Raw genomic sequence first — 25,795 nt, 5'->3', positions numbered from 1 at the left:
AGTGGCCCAAGGGGCTGCAGTCAGATTCTTAACCCACTGCCCACAGCAGGAACTCCTCAGAGTATTTCTGACAATAGCTCACCACTAAAATCTGTTCTGGAACAAAGCAATAACATATGGTTAAGAGACTAAATTTCAATCCAATGGTCAAATTCAATTTAATTGACTGCTGTTAAATGTTCACTGCCAAATCTTTTTTTAAGATTTTATACATTTTTAATGCTAAAAATCCTTATCCATATCTAGCACTGTACCAAATACTACTATTCCAATTGTCTTACTAAACTCAAATATCTAAGCCAGAATACATTTAGATTATGGGGCTGAGAATAGCAGTAAGGAATAGTTACATCATACATCAAATGTCATGTTTTTCCCCTTATCGGTCTAAAAGAAAATTAACCATATTATCTCTCTGGACAAGCCCCATTTTGGACAGCACCTTTGGGGCAACAATAGCTGCCCTAAAATTATCCCAACTTTTTTTATTTTTTGTCTTTTGTCTTTCTAGGGCCGCATCTGCAGCACATGGAGGTTCCCAAGCTAGGGGTCCAATCGGAGCTACAGCCGTTGGCCTACACCACAGCCACAGTAACTCGGGATCCGAGCTGCATCCTCAACCCACACCACAACTTACGGCAACACAGGATCCTCAACCCACAGAATGAGGGCAGGGATCGAACCCAAGTCCTCATGGATACTAGTCAGGTTCGTTAACCACTGAGCCATGACAGGAACTCCAAAAATTATCCCCACTTCTATGGAAGATTAGCCACATTCAGAGTTCCTGTTGTGGCTCAGCCAGTTAAGAACCCAACTAGTATCCATTTGGATGCAGGTTCGATCCCTGGCCTTGCTCAGTGGGTTAAGGATCTGGCATTGCCATGATCTGCAGTGTAGGTCACAGATGTGGCTCAGATCTGGCATTGCTGTGGCTGTGGCACAGACTGGCAGCTGCAGCTCCAATTCAACCCCTAGCCTAGGAACTTTCATATGTCACATGCGCCCCCACAAAAGAAAAAAAGACACACACCCCCATCAAGAAAGGATCAGCCACATAGATGGTACATGCTGGAGTGACTGCTGGCTCACAGGAACATACCTCCTCATCTGTCAACTCCTACTTGTTAACTTTTGGAAGACTGTACCTCCTGATTGCATGGGAAACACCACTGTCTCTTGCATAAGAAACACAGTATTAAAATTTTTCGGATCAATGGATTATAGACATGTGTACACAAGTCATTTGGAATGATGCTATTCATAAATACACAGGCACATATACACATACAAACACATATACACACATACATAGATACACACTTATACATATACACATGTCTCTTCTTACTTGGTAGCCAATATATAAGAGATAAAATAAGTATTGTGTAACTTAAGAAGAAATTAAAATTAGTTGATGTTTTACCTTGTTTAACAGATGTACCCTCATTTACCTCATTCAATTTAACATAAATGCTTCCGCTCTTCAAAGAAATTGAGACATCAATGACCCAAGAAGCACCATTTATAATACTGATAGTTCTGCAATAAAGTATCAACCAGTTTAAAAAAATCAGTTATTTAGTCATTACAGTTTGACCTCTTGTCCCAGGCAACTCTCAGCTTCATTTTGAGAGAACTAGTTCCCTGGGCCTTCAAGGATTAAATAGAACATTGGCATAGACTTGAAATATTTCAATATATTTATAACTTATTGTCATTGTTTTAGCCTATGCTTACAAATTCCTTGATTCTCCTCCCCTGAGTAGGTGAAGCTTAATTCTCATCCACTCTTCTGTGAGTAGAACTTAGTTAACAGAGACTAGGAATTACCTTGACAGTGGAGAAACCTGACAGATACTATCTTCATCAACTGATCAGAGTCAACATTACCTGTAGTGTCACGTTGCTATCACCGTGTACCAACAAGAAAGGCACATCTCTGTGGTGTTGCCCACCCCCCACCGAAAAAAAAATCCATAACTTCAGTGCAATCACAAGAAAACCGTCAGAAAAAAAAAAAAAAAAAAAAAAAACGCTTTGAGGAACATGCTACAAAATTCCTAACCACTAGCCTTCACAAGTGTCCAGAAAGGACTGAAAAAACTGTTACAAATTAGAGGGTAAGGAGGTAAATAAATGCAATGTGGTTTCCTGAGTTAGTACAAAGAACACCAGTGGGGAGATAACCAGAGAATTCAACATAGTATGCCAATGTTAATTTCTTAGTGTTGATTAATGCGCCTTGTTTATTTAAGATGTTACTTAACATTAACGGAAGCTAGGTGAAGGATATAAGGGAACTCTATCATTTCAATTCTTCTGAAAAAAATCTAAGAAGTATTAGAAAGTGAAAAAAAATCAAATAATTGGGCCTTAACATCACTTAATATTAAATGAATCCACATGCAAGATATTCTGCAACTTGACTACTTCCCTCACTTGTTGGAATGGATTTATGCTAGACTTATGCTAGACTACGAAGTTGCTTTTCATCATAGACTATCTTCCTAGGACTACAGTTCTTGAAAAGGAGACAACTGTACTAGCAAATGTATGGACCAAAGATACAGTGAATCCCACCCAGTAACCACAAATAACAGTGTATTCATCCATTCAGACAACTTATAGTAGTAAACCATGTGCTGAGTACCATGCCAAATACTGAGGATAAAAAAGATCTACCCTCAATTGTTGCATAATCTAGTAGGATCAGGTCAAGAGCTATGTACTCAAGAAAAGCCTCCCTGACCTTCCAAAACTGACTGGGCACCCTTCTTTGATCATCCCACAGCACTCTGTGCCTCCCTCCTTGGACTGTCACTGTCAGTTTCCTCACCTATCATATCTCACAAGTGATACTTGCCAAGTCCTATGCAGGGTCTGAGACTGCATCCTATTTGTAAGATAATAAGCTAGCCTATTACCATTTCATGGGCACTGGCAGAAGACATAAGACTTCTGAGTCAGAGACCAGGGACTTGATTACTCACGGCCAAAGCTTTGTGTTTGTCTGCGTTCATCCCTCAAGCTCCCTCTGCCTCAGAGTAGTGATTCAAGGAGCCCACCGTGGAATCCTGTCCACGCTGTGGGTCATGTTATACTAAGGAAAGGGACACTAGACTCACTGCTCTCAGAGTCAGTGGAAAAAAGCCTGACCTTTCTCTGGAGGAGACCTCATCTCTCATGGTTGCCTGCTGCTTCAGAGAGAGAGTAGTCAGGGTCCTGCATTCTTGCTTGTTCAGCAAGAATATGCAGGAATGCTCAGGACCCACACTGCCTCTCCCAGCAGTACTATTCTTTTTTTCAGCCATGTTTGTGGCATGCAGAACTTCCTGGGCCAGGAATTGAACCTGTGCCACAGCAGTGACCCAAGCCACAGCAATGACACTGGATCTTTAACCCACTGAGCCATCAGGGAACTCTTTCCCAACAATGTTCTTAATGGTAGGGAATGCGTTAGGTATTTCCGCACCCTTAGCACTTAGCATGACACAGGACACACTGGAGACACCCAATTAAATGTTGGCTAAATGAATGACTGCAAGTTAGAAATCCTGAGTTTGATGCCAAATGTGTCAATATTATGACCATGTACACACACAGACAATCTCCTTAAGCTTCATTGGCTTAGTTTCTAGGAAATGTTTAGTAATAGGAGCTCAAGAGATGAAATCAGAGGTTGAAAGCATTATCTCCAAGGATTCTGCTTCTGAGGTCCCACTGCTGCTCCCTGGCCTCTGGACTTCTGCTTGAGTCTCTGTCTCCAGCCTAAAGGCAGCTTCTTAGCCAAGTGCAGACCCTCTCCCAATCTGCAGACCAAAGGTAGACAATAAAGCTTCCCTTTGCAAACAGAGAAAGCATATCTTAGATAATGACATATAGAGAGATTTTAATTGATAGCATCAAATGGAAAGATACCAACTCTGAAGCCAGGCGTACCTAAGTTTAAATCCTTAGTCTGCTACATATTAGACTTGTGAACTTTATACATATTATTTAGCACTGTTTTAAAGGCTTGATTTCAACACATGTAGAGGTTAAAAAAAAAAAAAATCCACCTTACAGTTGCAGTTCCATTATCAATGATACAGAAAAGAGCCTATGTATATTCAGGAAATGTAATACTTACTGCCATCAGCTCATTTATTTAAGGTCATTTGCTGTCACAAGGTCACTAATGGCCCCAGGGATCCATTTTTACACACATCCCTTGCTTATTTAATACCAATCCTTCTTAGAACACTGGATGTGTTAACTTGATGTGCCTGCATAAAGTGCTATAGAACCACTGAAAATTTTAAAAACTTAGAACAGAATGATAGGGTTAAACAAAAACAAACAAACAAAAATCATTGATAAATTACCTTGCCTGTCTCTGCAGCAGGGAGCACCGTGTTGAATCCATTCCACTTAGAGACCAAATCCATTTTGAAAGATTTCCAATGAAGACAATTTCCCAACTCTCCCTGAGATGCCCAGTTAACATCTCATACACACAATGCACACTAATACTTAATCTATATCATCTACATTTTAGTTGAGCAGAGTTTATTTTTTTTCCTGTTGTCTTTAGGGCTTGGAACATGTAATTAAGCCACTTCTCAAACTTCTTCTCCTTAGCATCATAAACTTTCATCACAGATCTGATTTTTCCCATTTTTAGTCTTCTTTCCAGTTCCCTGTGTCACCTTTATAGTTGTAGAGATTGAAAGAGGTCAACATAGCCCATCAAAGAAGAAATGAGCTAATGGTCATTGTGTTCCATATTCTAATTCCATATGTTAGTATTATGCTATTATTTTAATGATGGCCCCATATTAATTAATGGCCTCATTTCAAACACAGCACCGAGCTTTTCTCAATCACACTCACAAGGTATTCTAGCCTAATAATTAGCTTTTCTTTGTCTATAACATAATTCTTAACTTTATAGCATTTTACCATTTCTTAAAATAATTCTGCATGATCCCCACTGGATTAAAGCAAGGCAGGTATTACTGCTAATTCACAGTTTCAAAAAAAATTAAAAAGGAAGTTTCAAGAGTTTTACTCCCCTCAAGGGCATGTAGTTAACAGGTTAACAACCAAAACCAAGACAGCTCGGCTGACAATCAAATGCACCTTCCACCCTAATACCAAACTACATATACAACATTTTAGGTACACTTACCAAAAATAGATGACTTTGTTATCACAGTCCTGTGCTTATATCTGCCCTTCTCATAGCCTTTAAATTCATGTTTCATGCTTTTTACATTAGAAAAGGTTCTATTCTGACGTTCATTAAATGCTTTACCAAAATAGCTCTACTCTTTTTCTAAAGTAAGTAAAGGGAACTTAACAACTTCCACTTAAATATGACAATGACCATAAGCATTTATTTGCTCTGCTTCCCAAAACCCTCCTTTAAATAAGGGTCATTTTTTCAACAGAAGTATGAATCCATGAGAAAAAAAAAAAAAACTGAGGGGGAAACTGAAGAATTGAGAGGAATATGCTAGATGCTACTAAAATGCAACACACAGATTTGATGATGCAGCCAGTGAGACATTTATGAACCAGAAAAGCATCTGGAACACATGTCAAACCCAAGAAGAGTCAATAATGTTCCATCACTAAAATATTTCTAGTGGAGTTCCCAACGTGGCTCAGCGCTAACAAACCCCATTAGAATCCATGAGGATGCAGGTTCGATCCCTGGCCTGGCTCAGTGTCTTTAGGATCCAGTATTGCCATGAGCTGTGGTGTGGGTCACAGATGCAGCTTGGATCTTATTTTGCTATGGCACAGCCCAGCAGCTGTAGCTCCAGTTCAACCCCTAGGCTGGGAAATTCCATATGCCCATATGCTGCAGGTGTGGCCCTAAGAAGCAAAATATCGTATGTATTTATATTTCTAGTAAGAATAATCTAAATTATCTAACAACCTAAATAAACATTCAGTTCATAAAATGAACTTGAGCCATTTCGGTCACTGCTAGAGACTCTGCAGCTCAGCTCTGCAGGATGAGGCTCAGAAAGACGGACACAACAGCCAAAAATGGTGATGGTGGAAAACAGTTACTCCGGGATGAAAATCTGTCATCAAACCAAGTATCATTTTAATGACTCTAATTTGCTGTAAGACAAATTATCTAGGGAACAGATCAAACTGAGTGAGAGCTGGGTACTTCTGGAGAGAATAAAATTCAACAGGTCAATTTTGAATAAAATTCAAAAGCCTACAGATTTTAATAGAAGTGTTGAGTCAAAGTCAAAACTCATGAAAATAAATAATGCTAAAAATCAGAAGCTCTCCGTGCAAAACTCTGATGAGTATAAAAATGTCTCGATAATTGATGAGTATTAAAAAATGATGTAAAACAGATTTATATAAAAGGCTTCTAACTGGTACAAACCTTGGTGACAAAAGAAAGATTAGAAGATAAAGGTCAAGCACAAAAATCTTCAAATGAGAACCACATTATACAAAGCATCTAAGGGATCAGTATTTCCAGTGTCTGATTTTGCTAAAATGTTTACAGATACCCCTGGCCATAAGCATAAAGACAGAGTTTCTAAAAGCTTTCAAGAAAGATTAATTTGAAAAGATAGGAGTACAAAATAAAGAATAAGCTAAATTGAGGGGTAAACAAGAAAAATAGCAGTGCTATCTATAAATGCTAAAATGAAACCTCCCAAAGAAAAAACTGGCGTGTGCTGAAATTTTTGGATGACTTAGACGATCTGACCTATAGAGAAGATCTATACTTCCTTCTCTCAAATCATGGGGAAATACAGTGGATAGACTTTATCAAAAGAGCAAAAAAAAAAGGGGGGGGGAAATAATTCTATTTCACGAAAAAACTGAAAAAGCACTAGATAAAGCTGAAAATGCCAATAATGGCAACCTACAATTAAGGAAGAAAAAAAAAAAGATGGAAAGTACCAAGAGAAGGACAAAACACAGCACTGAAAAAAATCAAGGAGGATCAGCCAGGATCTTTCAACAAATGGAAGTCAAAAGGTCATCAATTTTAAGGAAAAGGAATTAAGGCTACCTACATTGGGTCTGTTAAAGGAAAAGCAGTTTCAGAGCAAGAAAAATGAAATTGATCGTGATGATGAACACGATAAAAATGAGGCAGCTGGACCAATAAAAACAGACAAAGAACCTTCAATCAAAACAATAAAAAACACAGTAGCCTGGTGGTTAAGGATCCAGCCCTGTCAATAGTACCGCTCAGGTCACTGCAATGGTGCAGGTTTCATCCCTGGTCTGGGAACTTCTGCATGCTGCACGTACAGCCAAAAACAACAACAAAAAAAAACCCACAATAGAAAACACCATGGTGCAAGAGACCAGTAGGGTAGAAAACAAGTTTCTAGGTATTCAGCTGCTTTTATCTTTGGAGATTTGAAAAAAGAAAAATTTTGACCCACTTCAACGTCCAGCTAGAAGAAAGATTTGCAGGTGTGTGTGGTTTATTTAACCTGTCTTCTTCTTGTTGTTTTCGTCCAAATAAAAAATTTTTATCTATACTTCTGTGTAAGTTCAAATGATTCAAATATCAAAAGGAAGGTTCTTCCAGTCAACTCTTAATATGAGAATATTAACAAAAATAAAATACATGCCATATTAAAAAAGATCAAAGAACTTAATCAGTGAAGGGGAAACAATTCTACTGTCCTGCTGCTTCATAGGAAAAAAGGTTCGAAGTTTTATTAAAAAGTATTAAAAAGTACACACTGTGAGAGAGACATGCTTTCTTTTCCCTTTTAATTGCTGGCAAAATGATACAGAAGCAAAAAATAATAAAATATCATTATTAAAATCTTCCCCCAAAAATTAACTTCATAAAATTATACAATGATATATTTTTAATTGGCTTTATTCATAAAAAATATGAACTCTTACAGAAGAGTTCTTCCTCTACCAGATTTAACTGAAAACATGCCTAGATAACTATGCTGACCTAACTGTAGTCTAATCATTTCATTTTTATTTGTTCTACTTAAACAGCTTATAGACTTACACATGAGAAAAAGCCTTTTTATGTGCATCTTCAACATTGCTCCAGTGCACCCTGCTCACACTGTGAACATCTTTCTAACTCTGGTTATCTGTGACATCTTTAAAGGAAAAGTAAAGCTTATGGCATGATTTCAGTAAGTCATCATTTGGGGGGAAAAAAAAAAGTGGGAGGCAGAAAAATTGCTTAAAGATGTAACTCTTTATGCCTGAGAGCATGAGACCATTTTCAAAGCTCGTGAAGTAAAACAGCAAGCATACTGTTCCCAAAGAAAAGCTGAAGGCATGATTAGCTCTAAGATGAAGGCTTAGGAAAGAGCACTAAAAAGATATCTGAAGATTCCCAGTCGTACCAGGAATAGAAGGACTTCAAGCAGACTAGTCCCCTTTCCATATCCTCCATTTACAAAAATGAGATGCTGCTGCTCCAGGCCAGAAACTCCAACAAGGCAGAAAGCACCAGCCTGTTGAAGACATCAGCTGAAGATGCTAAAAACGGCTGCTTCTCCCAAAAATGATTCCCATGGTCTACGACAGTAACTGAAATTCTACCATGAGAAATCCCTTTTTAGACTTTTTCCTTGTCTAAAGAGATATGTAAAGATAAAAAGATAGGTAATACATACATACAATTTAAAGAATTATTAAAAACACACACAAGTAACCATTACCCGGGTCACGAAATAGCATACTACCCACATCAGAACAGTCTCCCCTCACCCCTATCCCAAGCCTGCTATTTGCCCCTCCCCAATTATTATCTCTCATCTCTCCACTGGAGGTGGCCACCGTCCTGATTGTTGTAGTAATTATTTCCTTGGTTTCCATTTTACCACTTCTTTAAACATGCATCCCTCGATACCACATTTTACCTTTTTCCTCATGACTGTACTCTAATGAATAGAATCACACTAAGGTAGTTTGGGGTATTCACACTATGTTTGAGAGATTCGTCCACTTACATATTCATTCCACTGTTAACAGGCATTTGAGTTGCTTCCATTTGTGGCTCTTCTGAACGACACTGCTATGAATATTCATGAACATGTCTTCTGGTGCAAATGTGCTAGAATTTCTCCAGAGTAACTTCCAAGGTTGGAAGTACTGATCTTCAACTTTACTTGAAAATGGCCAACGGTCCCCCAAAGTGAACATACCAACATATACCAACTGTATGCACAATAGATATTTACTCTTTGAATTCATTAGTGGTCTTCAAAAATTCACTGTTGTAATGGAAATCCTACCAGAGAGCATGGCCACATTAAGCTAGATATACTCTTAGCAAAAGGTCTGCCTACAAAAGGGCATGGACTAGGTGTATGCACAGCACAGCTAATTCTGCAATAGAAAATACTATCTAAAGAACGGTACAAAGCACAGAGCTCTTGATGGAGAAACCAAGTCTGGAGTACACATTGCAATGGCAAAGGCCATCCTTCCTGGCATATGGCAGAAACCGAGATGAGGGAGAAACAGATAAATAACTCTAAGTATAGGCAGCAAAGTGCTAGAAAGGGGAAACGTCTATTTTCTGACTGAATCTGAGGCCACCAACATTTAAACACCTGGCAACTCAGATCACTACCACTGATTATTCAATAAGTAGACTCAACAAATCAATTATATTATACCTAAGGATAATGTTTAATTCCTCAGGAAAATGAAAATACATAAATTCTGTTGGCAACCATTGCTATTATGTCTAAAATTCAAGGGAAAAAAAAGATATTGAACTTTATTTTACTGGTTATAGTTAAATAAGCTTCTAGCGACAAAAAATTCAAATAAATACTAAATCTAGGCACCAGTTACATATTAAGCAGAGCTAAAGTCAGTGATAAACTTGGGATATGATGCCAATATTAAATCAAGCTCTGTTACTTCCTACTATTTTTACATTTCCTACTGAGAGAGGAATAGTGTTGCCTAAGATTAGACAGAAACAGCCCGAACACAGTTCAAATCCAGGATCTGTTCTATTTAGAGGCCCATGCTCCTTATACAAAACCACACCGACTCCCAGATCCTGTCCTAGTAACTGACTACACAATAGATTCCGTTAAATCCACCAATAGCCTACATGTTAATTTTATTACACTACTTCAATTTTCCCCCTAAATTTTAGAACAGCTGATAAAAACTGAAACTAATCATCCCCTGTTTTACCTTTCTCCTGCCTTGAAGGAAAGTGCTTATACATCCTTACTTGGCCAAAATGCAGATGGCAATAGTGAAAAATTCACATGAGAGGCAAAAAGATGAGTCACCAGCCATCATCCACACAAGGGGGTTAACACTCCGTGTGACATAGGACATAACGACTCCAGACTGAATCTGCCCTCCAACTCAAACTAATACTCCCTCCACTTACCTCTTCCTTTCCACTCAAAGGGTTTATTCTATTAAGTTCAAGAGAATTCACCACTTTACAATTCTTAGTTTGGCAAAGGCATTCAAAATATAGGCAGATGAGAAAAAAAGATTACAACTCAATAGCAACATAAAAGCTGGGGAGAAGAGAATTCAAAATAAATCATCTGAAAATACCATTGTCACTTTATGTCTCTGCTTCTCATAGCTTTATCCTTTAAACTTTGTAATCTGGCAATTTATTTGAGATAGTTATACATTCACACAGTTAGAACAAACAATACAGTCAGATCTCCTATACAGTCGGCCCCAATGAGGACATTTTGCAAAACTGTAGTGTAATATCCCAACCAGAAACTGACTTTTGACATAGATACAATCCACCAATCTTATCAGAGTCCCTGAGTTTTATTTGGACTCACTCGCGTGTATGTGTGTGTATAAGTTTGTATGTCCACCACCACAATCAAGATATTGATCGGTACCAGCACCACCAGGGTCCTTCATGTTGCACTTCTATAAACACACTACCTCCCAACCTCCAACCCCAACTCCTGAAAACCATGACTCTATCTACCATTTAGTCTTTAAATTCTTAGGCCTCACCCTAGTAGGGAACAGCCTTCAGTATAACCAGCTCTGCTCCATTTCCTGTTATTACCCTCCAGCTTCCCACTGCTGTGCACTGCTCAAGGGAGTCGACCTTAAAAGACAGTTGGTCATGGAAGGAAAGAGTTTTTCACGTTACTGATAGAGAAGACTGTCCAAACACAAAAAAGTTCTCATGTCCAAGTGCATATGGCTCCTATTTGTGCCCACCCACTATTATGTATAAAAGAAGGAAAAAAGAACATATTCCAGAAACTTAGTAAAGCTTTGTTTAAACTTAAGTACCAGAGTTCCCGTCATGGCTCAGTGGTTAACAAATCCGACTAGGAACCATGACATTGTGGATTCAATCCCTGGCCTCGCTCAGTGGGTTAAGGATCTGGCCTTGCCGTGAGCTGTGGTATAGGTCACAGACACAGCTCGGATCCCACATGGCTGTGGCATAGGCCGGCAGCTACAGCTCTGATTAGACCCCCTAGCCTGGAAACCTCCACATGCCTTGGGTGCAGCCCTAGAAAAAGGCAAAAAAGGACCAAAAAAAAAAAAAAACCTTAACAACCAATTCTTGTGAAACCAAAGAAAACACCTCTGTTTCTCAGGCTACCCAATTTAGAGGGGTATGCCTTAGCACTTTTCGTTTCTATTAAAGCCTTTTATCCATTTCTACCAGGACTTAAAGTCATTCTATATCAGAACATGAAAACCCTGACTTCCACTTAAAGAAATGTCATTTTTTTCCCCTGCAAACTGCTAGACACACTGCCCTTTCCCTGGATTTAAAATCCAAAGAACAAGCAATGAATTGCTAATTATTGAAATGCTATTTGAAGAGGAACACAAGTGTCTATGCAACTTTGAGAACACGAAGCGGTACGCGTGCAAATGGAATTCCTACCTGCAGAGCTGAGAAGGACACTGAAATCTGTCCCCCTCTGTGCTTCTCCACTTTCATTATCGACCTCTTTTTCAGTATCTTGGTATCGATCCCAGTTAGAGACTATCTTCCTTTTAGAATAATTTCCCTGTTCATCGTTCTCTTCTCCATAGGTCTCTGCATCCCAATCATCTTCAGGCTGCAATCATTAGAGAAAAATCGATAAGCAAGCAGTGGAAATCTTAACCTTAGTAGCCTTAGCAGTGAAATTTTATAAAAACAAATCAAAACAAAAAATAGCACACAGGTATCACGATAAAGAGCACATTTTAGAAGTCAGGCTCTGAGAATGTAAATAATATTTCAAGAGACCCCAGTACATTCTCGGTAAACGTTTCCTTTAGCTTTGAAAGGGAAACTTGAATTCCTACCTAAAATTTGTGCAAATGAATCTCTGAAGTCTACCCCAGCGTACCCTGTTTCAATACTTGTTTCTTCTTACTGAAACCATCAAGGCTCTAAATGTCTTACATTCAAAGGACTTTAGGATGGAAATTAGTTCTTCCAATTTACCGATTTTATCAACACATCCCTAAGTACATTTTATAAGCTTTAAATGGGAGCCCGGCTCGGATGCATACGAGAGAATAGTTTCCAGCTTGGAGTATTAAAACTTTAAGAGAGCATGCAGAAAAAGGCAGAATGTGAGAAATTACAAAAGCTAAAGGGTCTAGTTTTCTTCAACAAATAAACTGCAAGGGAAGAAATGGTGGGGGTGGAGGGCAAAACCTATCGATTAAAAGAGCTTCATGGACACGTAACCATAGTAATGTTGGCAACTCATCTGTACCCCGATTCAAACACTGTAACTACAGAAAATCACTTACAAGACTCTTGGAGAAACGTGAACAAGATATTTTCTTCTGTTAAGGAAATGTTTTATTTACCTATTGTTCATCTTTTAGAAATAAAAGTTCCCATCCTTTAGAAATTGAGGAGTTTCCTGGTGGCCTGGCAGTTAGAGATTCATTGTTGTCACTGCTGTGGCTCAGGTTTGACCCTGGCCTGGGAACTTCCACATGTCACATGGCCAATAAAGGGAAAATACATTGAACTACTTATGGATGCAAAATACGACATGTGGTATTTAAAAACAATAGGTGGAAAGAAATGGTGGGGTAGTGATGTAATAAACTGGGTGTAACTGATCATTTCTGAAGCTGGATGATGTGTACATGGAAATTCATGTCATTCCACCTACTTTTGGAGGTGTTTAAAATTTTCCGTAATAAAAAAAATTTACAAAGAGATGCATCTAGAGTCTAAAGACAATTCAAAGGAGTATTCCAAAGTTATAAAATCCTTAGCAAGAAAAAACTCCTGGGAGTTCCCATTGTGGCTTAGCAGTGACAAACCCAACTAGTAACCATGAGGAGGAGGGTTCGATCCCTGGCCCCATTCAGTGGGTTAAGGATCTGGCATTGCTGTGAGCTGTGGTATAGGTCACAGACGCAGCTCAGATCTGGTGTTGCTGTGGCTGTGGCATAGGCCAGCAGCTGCAGCTCCTATTAGACCCCTAACCTGAGAACTTCCATATGCCCTGGGTACGGCCATAATAAGACAAAAAAAAAGAAGAAAACTTGTGCAGTATGTTAAAACAATCCATCTTTACCAGACGAGTTAGACTTTAAGAAAGCGTTTATTAATGCAAAAATAGGACGTGTATATTGCAGAAAACTAGGGAGAAGCAAGCAAAAAAATAAAAACCCCATATTCCTGTCACGTGGGAAGTACCACTAACAACCTTAGTGTATACATGTCCAGATCTTTTATTACGTATATATTTATACTCTTTTTTGGTAACCAGATTTAATAAATTTATACTTTTTTGGTAACCAGATTTTTCTCTTCAGTCTCCTCCTCCTCTACATTTCGGTACATTTCATTTCCAAATTTCCCCAACTGACACACAAAACTTCCTGGACATTGGTTTGACTAGGCCAGTGTCCATTTCAAGACTATGCATTGTATCTCATGGCTTAGCCCTAAAGTCTCTTTGAATCTAGCACAAATTCCATTTTTATGACATTGATTTATTGAAGAGACCAGTACATGTATAAGGCAGAAGGACCTATTCTCTGTCTAATTCCTTGTGATATTTGTTTATGGCTTAGTTTGCAGGAAATAGTGTATTTTTTTTAATTTTTTAACCTGAATATCCAATAGAGAAATATTTTTTGGCTAAATTACATCATAGATTAATAAATTATTTTCTGGCTAAATTACATCATAGGTTAATCTTAGCATTATTTAAGTTGGTGCAGCCATTTATGTGATGAAGCTGGTGGTACATTAAGTGACAGGTGATAAATGGCTGCACGAACCTAAGTAATGTTAAGACTAACCAATGAGTATGAATGATGAAGCCTAATCCATCCACTGTACAGGTATATTTTTCTCACTGCATTTAGAAAATTGTGCGGTGTTATTTTGGTCCACTAAAAATTTCTAGTTCCCCATCAACCATTTTCATCTAACAAATTTAACACTAGTCAACAATCCTTACCTGAATCAAATTTCATAAGATTTTATCAAACAATGGAGTAAATGGCCTTTCAAGATCACTTTCAGCCCTCAAATAACATAAACCTTTTTGACAGGACAAAAAATGGCCATTCACATTATCATCTAGAAATTGCAAAGACCGCCTGAAACCTAGAGGTTTCCTGCCATTCCCACAAGTTTCTCAGAACCAAAAGATTCTGGCAGATTAAAGGTTTGTGAGTGAAGGAACTCTGTGATATAAATAACAAGTGCTGGGAACATTACAAAGAAAAGAGTTTTGCAACTGATGAGAATTGGGGGACAGAACTACAGCTGAAAATACTGGCTGGGTTTAATCCGGGAAAATCCAATATTCTTTTTGTTGACCCACTGGGTAAATAGAGTTCAGACAGGCTCCTCCAGTTAGTAAAAAAAAAACTTTGAACACAGATATAGCCCATGGCAAAAATGTAAACCTGAGCAAAATAATTAGCTCGATGTGAAAGGATTATGATCTGAAACACCCAAGGAACTATTAACACAGAAATAAGCACAGAAATGGGAGACTGGAGACCTAGATAGAATTAATGACCCTGCCGTTCCTATCATTTAATATTTACAGTGTTTATAATAGGCTAGTCCTCACACAGCTCAATGACTCACTCATCCCCAACTTGGAAGAACCACTGGATAAGAATCTCATTACCTCCTCCCAACTGTGGAGACAAGAAGAGTTGTCATTAGCCTCTATCACAAGAGGGTAGTAAGAAGCAATAAAGTTAAAAGACATTTGATATAACTTAGAGAAAGGTCCATCTTAAAAGTTCATAGAGCTCTAATGTTTGGTTCATTTTGCAAAACTCTGGGACAAAATAAAATATGCAAAGTCCCATGATGGAGAGACAGAATAAGAAAATATTAATGAAAGCAATGTGAACACTGAGGTTTCACATATGAAGCATCATTATTATGTTAACATCATCACTATGAAATTAGTCTGGTATATACTATAAAATGTAAAACTTGGATATAAAAAATTGACAACACAAATTAATGCAAAGGTATCCCATGCTTATGGAGTAGAATTAAAATGTCTCTCCCATCCAAAGCAATCTACAGATTTGATGCAATCCCTATCAAAATTCCAAGAGCATTTTTCACCCAATGTGAACAAACCATCCTAAAATTTGTATGGGACCACAAAGGATGCCAAATAGCCAAGGAAATCTTAAGAAAAACAGCTGGAGGTATCATACTTACAGACATCAAACTGTATTACAAAGCTATATCAATCAAAACAATACGGTACTGGCATAAAACACAATGGAACAGGAGAGAGAGCCCAAAAATAACCCCATATATATAGGCTCAATTTATGACAAAGTATCTAAGAACATACTATGGGGAAAGAACACTATCTTCTTTTAACGGTGATGAGAAAACTGGAGGGCCACATGCAAAAGAATGAAATTGGGCCCCTATTCTATATCATACACCAAAAAATAACTCAAAGTGGATTATTGACTTGAATGTAAGACTTGAAACCATATAATTCCCAGAATAAAACACAGACGGCAAACTCCTTGACGTCAGTCTTGGAAATGAGTTTTTCAATTTGACAACAAAAGCAAAAACAAACATGTGAGACTACATCAAACTAAAAAGCTCCTGCACAGCAAAGTAAACCATCAAAGTAAAATGAAAAGGCAACCTACCAACTGGGAGAATTATCTGCAAATCATTTACCTGACACAGCCTCTCCTCCAATAACTTAAAAGTAATTATATAAAACAATATGTGTATAATTATATTTCTATAGGTTACAGGACCAACAATACATTCGCGAATAACAGCAAAAACAAGGTGAGTGGCAGCAAAATTGTATTAGACTAAGGAAATGACCCACATGGGGATACACAGAAATAAATGAAGACTAGAAATAGTAAATAAGACAGGTCTTATAACTAAAGTCATAAATACATGCTTATTCTTTCTTCTCTCCTGTTCTTTAAAAGATAAAATTATGTAAGGTAATAAATATAACTATGGATTGATGGTATGTAACATGCATAATGATAATGCCATAGGAAGGGGAAATGGAGACTAGAGCCATATTGGAGTAATGTTTCTGTATCTCATTGGAATGAACTTATCTGATACCGATTCTGATAAGTTTAAATATACATGGTAACCCCTAGAGCAACCACTAAGGAAAAGACTATCCAAAAAGAAGGGGAAAAAAAACATTAAATGTATTTAAATATTATGTTAAAATATTCACTTGGTGTGAAGGAAAGCAGTAAAGGAAAAATAGAGGAACAATATTCAGAAGTGGAAAACCAAAAAGTAAAATGGCAGGCACAAACATCCAACTGTATCAATAACATTAACTGTGAGGAGTTCCCGTCATGGCTCAGTGGTTAGCAAACCCAACTAGCATCGTGTTCAATCCCTGGACTTGCTCATTGTGTTAATGACTCAGCGTTGCCACAAGCTGTGGTGTAGGTAACAAGACACTACTCTGATCCCACATTACTGTGGCTGTGGCATAGGCCAGCAGCTATAGCTCCGATTGGCCCCCTAGACTGGGTACGTCCATATGCTGCAGGTGCAGTCCTAAAAAGACAAAAAGACCAAAAAAACATTAAACATGAATAGATTAAACAATTCAATCAAAAAAGCAGAGATTGGCAGAAGAGATTTTTAAAAATCCAATTATATGTGGAGTTCCCGTTGCGGCTCAGCAGTTAGTGAACCTGACTAGTATTCATGAGGACCCAGGTTCAATCCCTGGCCTCGCTCAGCAGGTTAAGGATCTGGTGTTGCTGTGAGTTGTGGTGTAGGTCGAAGTCTCAGCTCGGATCCAGCATTTCTGTAGCTGCGGCTCCAATTCTACCTCTAGACTGGGAACCTCCATATGCCATGAGTGCAGCCCTAAGACAACAAAAAGACCAAGAAAAAAAAATCTAATTATATGCTAAAACATAATTATGAGACATGTTAGATTCAAAGATAAAAATATCATTAAAGTAAAAGGATAGAAAAAGATATTCTATGTAAAGGAGAGCTAGACTATCAGACAAAATAGACTTCAAGGCAAAACTGTTAACAAGAGACAAAGAAGGACACTATACAACAGTAAAAGGGTCAATCAATCAGAAAGACATTTAAACATATGCTCCTAACAGGGGAAGCCGATAATAATGAAGCAAAAACTGACACAACTGAAGGGAGAAACAGTTCAACCACAGTATCTGCAGACTTCAATACTCCATTCCCAATAATGCATAAAACAACTACATAAAATGTACCATATGCACAACAGAATCAATAAAAAGATTTACTGAGGCTGCGGTCCTATTTAATTTAAAAGTAATTTACATTAACTTACCATTAGTTTAACTTAACAAGATATGAAACAGTATGTATGGGCAATATTTTTTTTTAAATATCCTCTCACCCTTTTTTTCCCCCCAAAGAAGCAACAGTCAGTATTTAAAGACTATCTTTATCATGAAGAGCCCTCAGATAAGCTACTAAAATTTAGAAAGTCGCTAATAAATAACAACTAGACCACAGATCCTATTAAAAGCCTTTTACACTCAGGAACCTAGCTTTGGAAGGTCCCTATTCTACTTTATTCTGGAGTAAATGGGTATAGAAAAGGCTCTCCTGCTTTGAACCTAATAAGGCTGTTGAAAATAGTCAATCACACATTTTTCAACAACCTCATGTGTTCTTCCCAAAATATAACTATACCCCAGAAGGGAACGGGTAGGGTAAAAAAGACATTATAGAGAACACATTTAAGGAAACCCACCTACAGCAAGTCACTGAAAAGTAATTTCAGTAATTAAGTAATAATGTCAAATATATCCAACCAAAAATGTTACAATGTGTATAATTGGAAAATTATACTAATTCATCCTACTATAACACTTTTAAATGTTATCAAGCTTTAAAATGTTTCATTAGTTAATAGTTAAAATATTATCATTTGTACCAACTTTTATATTTGTAACCATATTAATGTCATTTTTATCTTAATCATTTGGACCATAAGCACCAATTGATATATCACGATTTTAATTATCTTTTTAATAAAATCACACTATAAAGAGTTTGATGACAGCTTTTGTGATTAGAAAAGCACACTAGCAAAAATAATTTTTACGTAAGATTTCAAGAAGCTAAATTTTAATAATTGAATAAAAAACATACTATATACCTTGTATACAGGTATACCAAGAAGGCGGCCCTCAACTGTCATTGTGTATTAAAAATACACATTAAAGTATAGTCATATTTGAAAAAGTTTCTAAATGCAATATACGACATATATATATAAATTACCTATTAAGCCCAGACATGTGGGCTGACATTAGTCTCCTGAAGGAAGAGCACTGTCGGCTGCTGGAAGGCAGTCCCCAGGTTCAAGAACTGGAGAACATGCTTCTAAGGAATGAGAGCGGTTCAGAGCAAAGCCCAGGGGGGTCAAATGGCAAAGTGTGAACAAAGAAAAATCCGTTTGAGGATTTCTGGGAAGATGGTAGCATAATGGCACAGTTTCTGTCTTCCCAAATCCCCCCATAAAAACCACACAAAGCCGTGAGAGTAGCAAAATCAAAGCTCCATGGAAAACATCCACAAAAACCTAGGTGCAAGCTATGGCCACAAAGCTCCTGAGATGAACAGGTAGAAACCAATCACCAACAGACACAATACCCAACCCTGCCAGCAGCGGTGATACCAAGTAGAGGGCGGCACCAGAGAAACCTGAGCATCTGCAAATAAACAGCTGCTCATTAGACACTCGTAGGCCTATGAGAACAGTGGCTACAAGTGCTGTGTCTTCTGTGCTCCACTAGGGGGTGTGTTCAAGGGGTTCACAGAAAAGCCTGAAGGGCCTGAGTAAGTGGGGCCTCATTAACTCTCAAAAGAAACCAGCTAAAGAGTAACCAAATTCTGCTCTGAAGACAAACTTCTGGGGGTAGATTCAACTGGAGTTCCTGCTATGGCACAGTGGGTTAAGGCTCCAACTACAGCAGCTGGGGGGGTCGCTGTGGAGACACAGGTTGGTATCCCCAGCTCCTTGCAGTAAGTTAAAGGATCCAGTGTTGGAGTTCCCCTTGTGGTTCGGGAGTAACAAACCCAACTAACATCCATGAGGACTCAGGTTCAATCCCTGACCATGCTCAGTGGGTTAAGGATCTAGCATTGCCATGAGCTGTTATGTAGGTCGCAGACGAGGCTTGTATCCACTGTGGCTATGGTGTAGGCCGGCGGCTATAGCTTCAATTTGACCCCTAGCCTGGAACGTCCATATGACATGGGTGCAGCCCTAAAAAGACCAAAAAAGAAAAGAAAAAAGAAATGAAAAATGTATCCAGATGCAATGTAGGCTGCAGTTGTGACTCAGAGGCAAACCCTGGCCCAGGAATGTCCAGGGATAAATTAAAAATTAAGGCCAGGAGTTCCCGTCGTGGCGCAGTGGTTAACGAATCCGACTAGGAACCATGAGGTTGCGGGTTCGGTCCCTGCCCTTGCTCAGTGGGTTAACGATCCGGCGTTGCCGTGAGCTGTGTTGTAGGTTACAGACGCGGCTCGGATCCCACGTTGCTGTGGCTCTGGCGTAGGCTGGTGGCTACAGCTCCGATACAACCCCTAGCCTGGGAACCTCCATATGCCGCGGGAGCGGCCCAAGAAATAGCAAAAAGACAAAAAAAAAAAATTAAGGCCAACAGGGACCAAAAAAAACAGGGGGGAGGAGGCCAAATTCAGGGGAGAAGTGGTGGAGACAGGGAGGTACCAGATGTGAGAAAGTCCATATTTTTACACTTAAACATAACGCAAGATGGGGCTCCAGAGCCATCAATCTGAAAAGCCGTCCTTAAGAGTGTCTCCCTTTGAAAAGTTTGGGAAACTGACTTCTCTCGAAAATCAGGAACCAACAGGATCATATCAGATACCATACAAAGTTGTTATTATAAGGATAAAGATACTCAAGATAAGAGTATTCTAACAAATTCTACACAGCATCCAAACGTGTCTTATTATAATACAATTTCATTATTTTATTGAGCATGTAACTAGAAATTCCACTCAGTCTGTAGGAGCAAATGATAAAAGGCAGGCTGTCCAGGCTCAATCTTGCTCAGAGACATCAACACATGAAGAAACACACAAAAAAAGTGAGGTGGAAAGAATCCGAGGACGGAGAAAAAAGGGAAAACAACCCATGAAGCAGCTGTTCAATGGCTCAGCTCACGGGACTCTTGCCTCTGTCCCTTTCCTTCTCTAAGTTCTTATCTTTTTCTCATTGTAACACTTAGTGTTTGATAAAAATAAGACGTATGGAAAAGTGATTGTTAGCAGAAGCAAGAATGTGAGGCCATACAACTCATCTTCATGCCTAGCTCCCAAAAGCTCCTCATTTTTCCTTCTAACAATACATTCCAGGGAGTTCCCGTTGTGGCTCAGCAGGAACCCGACTAGTATTCAAGATGATGTGGGTTCGATCCCTGGCCTTGCTCAGTGGGTTAAGGATCCGGCATTGCTACGAGCTGTGGTGTAGGTCGAAGACATGACTCGGATCCCACGTTGCTGTGGCTGTGGCAGAGGCCGGCAGCTACAACTCCAATTGGACCCCTAGCCTGGGAACTTCCCTATGTGGCACCTGCGGCCCTAAAAACCAAAAAATAAAATAAAAAATACACTCCAGTCTGAACAGTAACACAATATGGATACAAGACGGGGTAAATGTTGCACTTCCTAGGTTCCTTATCAGAAGGAAGTTCACGGTACTGTCAGATCAGCACTGCAGGTTTTTTCAGGCTGATGTAATTATATAAATAAACCCATCAGGGTCCATCTCAGCAGCTATCTCACAATCAGTTTATCTCCTTGTTACTTCATTCTTTGTATATGGGATCCCTTGCTCCAACAAGCTTCCCCCTTTTCTTTAATACTATACTTTAGTCAAAAGTATCTCAGCAATATTTATCTCCTGAGCTGCAAAATGAACCAGAATTCTTTTTTCTTTTTTTTTTTTTTCCCAGGGCTGCATTTATGGGAATTCCCAGGCTAGGGGTCAAATCAGAGCTACAGCTATCAGCCTTTGCCACAACGAGAGCCTCATAGGATCCAAGTCAGGTCTACAACCTACACAATAGCTCACGGCAAAGCAGGATCCTTTAACCCAGTGAACGAGGCCGGGGATTAAACCCACATCGTCATGGAGACTAGTCAGATTCCTAACCCACTGAGCCACAGTGGGGACTTCTGAACATGAATCTTTTCTAAAATATCTCTATTGGGAGTTTTTGATCCAGCCAACAAACTTCTCTCCATCAAACTTGCAAACCCACGGTTAGGTAAACCCAGTGTCTCTGAGTGTGTATGTGAGCAAGTGAGAATAAAGAAACCGTGTAAATACTTAGAGAATATCCTCCTCTGGTGAGCTCAAGCGTTAAGAGAAAAAGAAGGTTTGTTTCCTCTTTACATTCAGAGTTCTGAATCACTGTCTCCTAAATCATCTCTTGGGCTTATCAAAAGTTTTGATTTGCCAAGTGTATTTCACCCACAACAAAGCCCCCCATCCCAAATTCCCCTATAGTCCACTTGTTAACATCTCATCACAGAGCCCAGAATGGCGAGCTTAACTCCACCCCAACTCCTACAAAATGAGACAGAGTAACCACCTCCACCTGCTTTTTTGGCGGCGGGGGGGGGGGGTGTCTTTTTTAGGGCTGCACTCTTGGCATACGGAAGCTCCCAGGCTAGGGGTCTAATCGGAGCTGCAGCTGCCGGCCTCCACCACAGCCACAGCAACACTGGATCTGAGCTGTGTCTGTGACCTACACCACAGCTCACGGCAATGCCGGATCCTTAACCCATTGAGTAAGGCCAGGGTTCGAACCCGAGTCCTCATGGATACTAGTCGCGTTACCACTGAGCCACAACAGGAACTCCTCCACTTGCCATTTTAAACAACATGGAGATCTCATCCAAGTTCAAGTAATAGGAAGCAGTTTTCTCAAAGAGTTATTTTGAAACATTTATCATTTAAGATTTTTCAAGCAATATCCCTGTTACCATGTACCTATTAATTCCAATAAGGAGCCAATTACTAAGTGAAGTGATTTCAGTAAGCCTTATTCAGAAGTTTTGAAAGGATTGAAAACTCCTGTTATCCAGCAGTTATTTATTCCAGCAGCACTTAGAATCGCAAGGTCATATACAGTTCTGTTGCATACTGCTATACTCTATCCAATGCACACAACAGGGCCAATACGTGTTTTTAATAAAGTCATCTATTCTTCTCCATGCCTCAAAATAGATGTTTTACCACTAGATAATGTCACTTTCTACCTTTAGAACAGAATTTCCTACCAATACCTTTACACATTGGTTCCATGACCATCGGTCCAAGAAGAAAAATTGAAAATTTCGTTGAAATAGCACTCTCTCTCCAAGCATCCCTGTAGATCATCTGATTTAAGCCCCGAGACATTAGAGATGAGGTTCAAAAATGGACTTGCCCAAGGTCTTAATGGCAGAGGCAGAATGACAATCTGCTGAGATGCAATTTGGTGCTTTGGCAAATATGGCTTTTCACTGAGCAAAATCTTCACAAAACAAATCATTCTGATGTTTCAAGTCTTATAGTTTTTTTTTTTTTTTTTTTTTGGTCTTTTTTGCTATTTCTTGGGCCGCTACCGGCATGTGGAGGTTCCCAGTCTAGGGGTCGAATCGGAGCGGTAGCCACCAGCCTACGCCAGAGCCACAGCAACGCGGTATCCGAGCCATGCCTGCAACCCACACCACAGCTCACGGGACCGAACCCACAACTTCATGGTTCCTAGTCGGATTCGTTAACCACTGTGCCACGACGGGAACTCCTCAAGTCTTATAGTTTCTAAAGCTTTTGTGAAATCCTGCTCAAAATTCCAAGTTACCAGTGGAGAAAAATAATGAGACTATCTAATGGGCACAAGAGATGTGGCCAGCCAGAGACTGGTGATTCAAGAACCATCTGTACCTTCACTACATCTTGTATCTCTCAAAACTCAGTCTTGATTATCTTATTTAATTTCAAGGAAGCTTTGGAGGATAGACAAGACCTTACTTATGCATAATCAATTATATGTATACAGATGAAATACTGTTCAAACAGGTCAGATACCCAGTCCAGTAACTTATCAACCACCCAAGAGAACAAATATCAGACCCCCAAAACTCATCCATTGCAACCCATTCATGTTTATCCTTCGCAATAGCAAGGCTCACAGTGTGGGGAAGAGCTTGATAGGAGGAAGTAATTTACAGTTAAAAGCAATAAATAAGATCAGAGGCTGGGGGAAAGAGATCAATGCCATGAAGAAAAAAAAATACATAAACAGGGGAGTTGAGTTGCATATGCAAAAATTGTTGAAAATGAAACAGAAGATGTTGTCAACAGGAGACAAACTGGTAAAATGGGGGAAAAAAAGCAAATTATAACCAAACAGGTGTGATCTAAATCTTAGTCTATTTTTGTTAATTAAAGGCTGAATGCCAACATCTGGGAGCATACACATCTCATACAGCCTCACTACTCAATCAAACGGACTCCCAGCCTCACGGCACCTTCATTCATGACTGATGGAAGTTGTAGCTGCACAGTTAGACATGTGTGTGCCTTCATACAAGTTTTGCGTGTTCCATCACTCAGATCCCTAGATGGAATTACATCTTACCCCCCTTGGGGTGAAAAGGTGTGAACTTAACTAGGTCAAATAGATAAAAGAGAGCATCTCCATACGTTTCTGTTGTTCTATCTCTAAAGACAAGGGCTAAGCTCAAGCCCCCACAAGTGAAAGCAAGCTGTTTAGTTTACCATTTCACATGAAAGAACAAATGGACCTACGAGAATCCTCTTCCTTTTAAACCCCTACCCCGTGTAACGTGGGGCAGCCTATACACACACTGACCGAGTAAGGAATAAAGGAATAAATCACCAGACTGGTCATCAGAAAAGTCTGTCTTTGTGCCTGCATTTTCTCTGACACTTATGAGATGATTTAATGCTTCCATTTTCTCTAGATTCCTACCATTTGAAGCCTCTCTTCTGAATTTATCCTCCTATTCAGTTCTTCCTGGACGAATAGAAACTGTTCCAAATCATAACATTTCTCTTTTGTGGGCTGGCTGATTTTTTTCTATTAAAATCTTTTATCTTCAAAAGCACTTACACACGCCAACATGAACCAGAGAAAGATGCAGGGGCTCCCTTAACACGCATAGAAATCAAATGACAACTTGCATAAACATCGTATTTAGAGATTTCAAGGGTAAATATTTTGTAGCTGCAATAAGACAGCATTGTTTGCAATGAAGCCAAGTGCATGCATTAGATGTTAGGCCTACTTTTGCCACACAAAGCATGACATTTGCAAGGCGCTCAGCTGGCACCTTCTTCCTTTGGGGCTGAACTGCCTTCTCTGCCAAAAACTCAATGACATCATGGCTACATATTAGCAAAAATTCCTTCCTTCCAATCCTCACTACTTTAACCAAAACTGAGAAATGAGAAAAAGAACATGCACTCTCCACAGGCAGAGTGATTTGAGAGACAATTTCCCCTGTAAAAGGACAGAATACTATAATCGGCATTTCCCTTCTGCAGTTCTTTTCAAGTGTGACCTTTAGGAAGCTCTTCCAACATTAGGCAGGAAAAAAAATTTAATTAAAAGAAAGGGCAGCAAAGACACGTGAGGAAGGGAGAGAGCTTTTTACCTTGCATTAGAGAAAGGTGGACTTTCTCCAAGCTCTCAATCCACACGGGCAAAATGCAAATCCCAGCACTGGGATTACATAGCACACACAAGCCAAAAGGGTCTGGAAACTGGGCCACTGCACAGTAAGCCTGAATGACCGCATGCCAGTCACATTCCCCCGGGGTCAGCAATACTGACAGTGTGTGCCGTCTTTTGTATAAAGGTGAGACCATCTCTGCTTCATAGAAATTTAAAGCAACACTTCATTCCACCTGCTCTAGAACCCCACCAACAGTGCTCCCCTCTTGTGGAAGAAGCACAAATTAAACTCTCAGCATTACTTTCCTCTAACAAGGTGACCTGTGAGTTTAAAATCATAATCCAAATTCTCAATAGGAATAAATTTGAAAAGCCTGCTAGAACATGAGCTCTAGCTCTGGCAGAACAAAAATGCTATCTTTCCATAATATGCTTGGCACAAAAAAGGCTTCATCTACCCCCAAATAGTGCCCCCACTTGGATGTCCACAGAGGCAACACGAACTAGAGTGATGAAACTAGAAATTCAAACCCTTCCCTGAGAGTAAAATATTGTCATTATCACAATTTTTTTTAAGGATCGAACC

At 39.2% G+C, this 25,795-nt stretch overlaps 2 protein-coding genes and 1 pseudogene across 2 annotated transcripts in view; 2 read left to right on the top strand and 1 right to left on the bottom strand.

The window, feature by feature from the left end:
* Positions 1–25,795, top strand: part of CHRM5 (cholinergic receptor muscarinic 5) — an 85,285-nt gene that overhangs the window by 15,858 nt on the left and 43,632 nt on the right. The gene's annotated exons all lie outside the window — the stretch shown is intronic.
* The window catches only part of AVEN (apoptosis and caspase activation inhibitor), a 193,321-nt gene that overhangs the window by 146,242 nt on the left and 21,284 nt on the right, over positions 1–25,795 (bottom strand). Inside the window, exon 3 of the mRNA XM_021099909.2 lies at positions 11,891–12,068. Within this exon, the coding sequence (XP_020955568.2) occupies positions 11,891–12,068 (178 nt within the window). The remainder of the gene's footprint in view (positions 1–11,890; positions 12,069–25,795) is intronic.
* Positions 6,043–7,218, top strand: LOC146401771 (lupus La protein homolog pseudogene; annotated as a pseudogene).

This window comes from Sus scrofa, chromosome 7 (genome assembly GCF_054392235.1).
Source record: "Sus scrofa isolate SSC_HxYL_T2T_F1_AM1 chromosome 7, Sscrofa_HxYL_maternal_Yorkshire_Landrace_v2.0, whole genome shotgun sequence".
Classification (NCBI taxonomy): domain Eukaryota; kingdom Metazoa; phylum Chordata; class Mammalia; order Artiodactyla; family Suidae; genus Sus; species Sus scrofa.
This window is presented reverse-complemented; position numbering and strand designations above follow the sequence as displayed.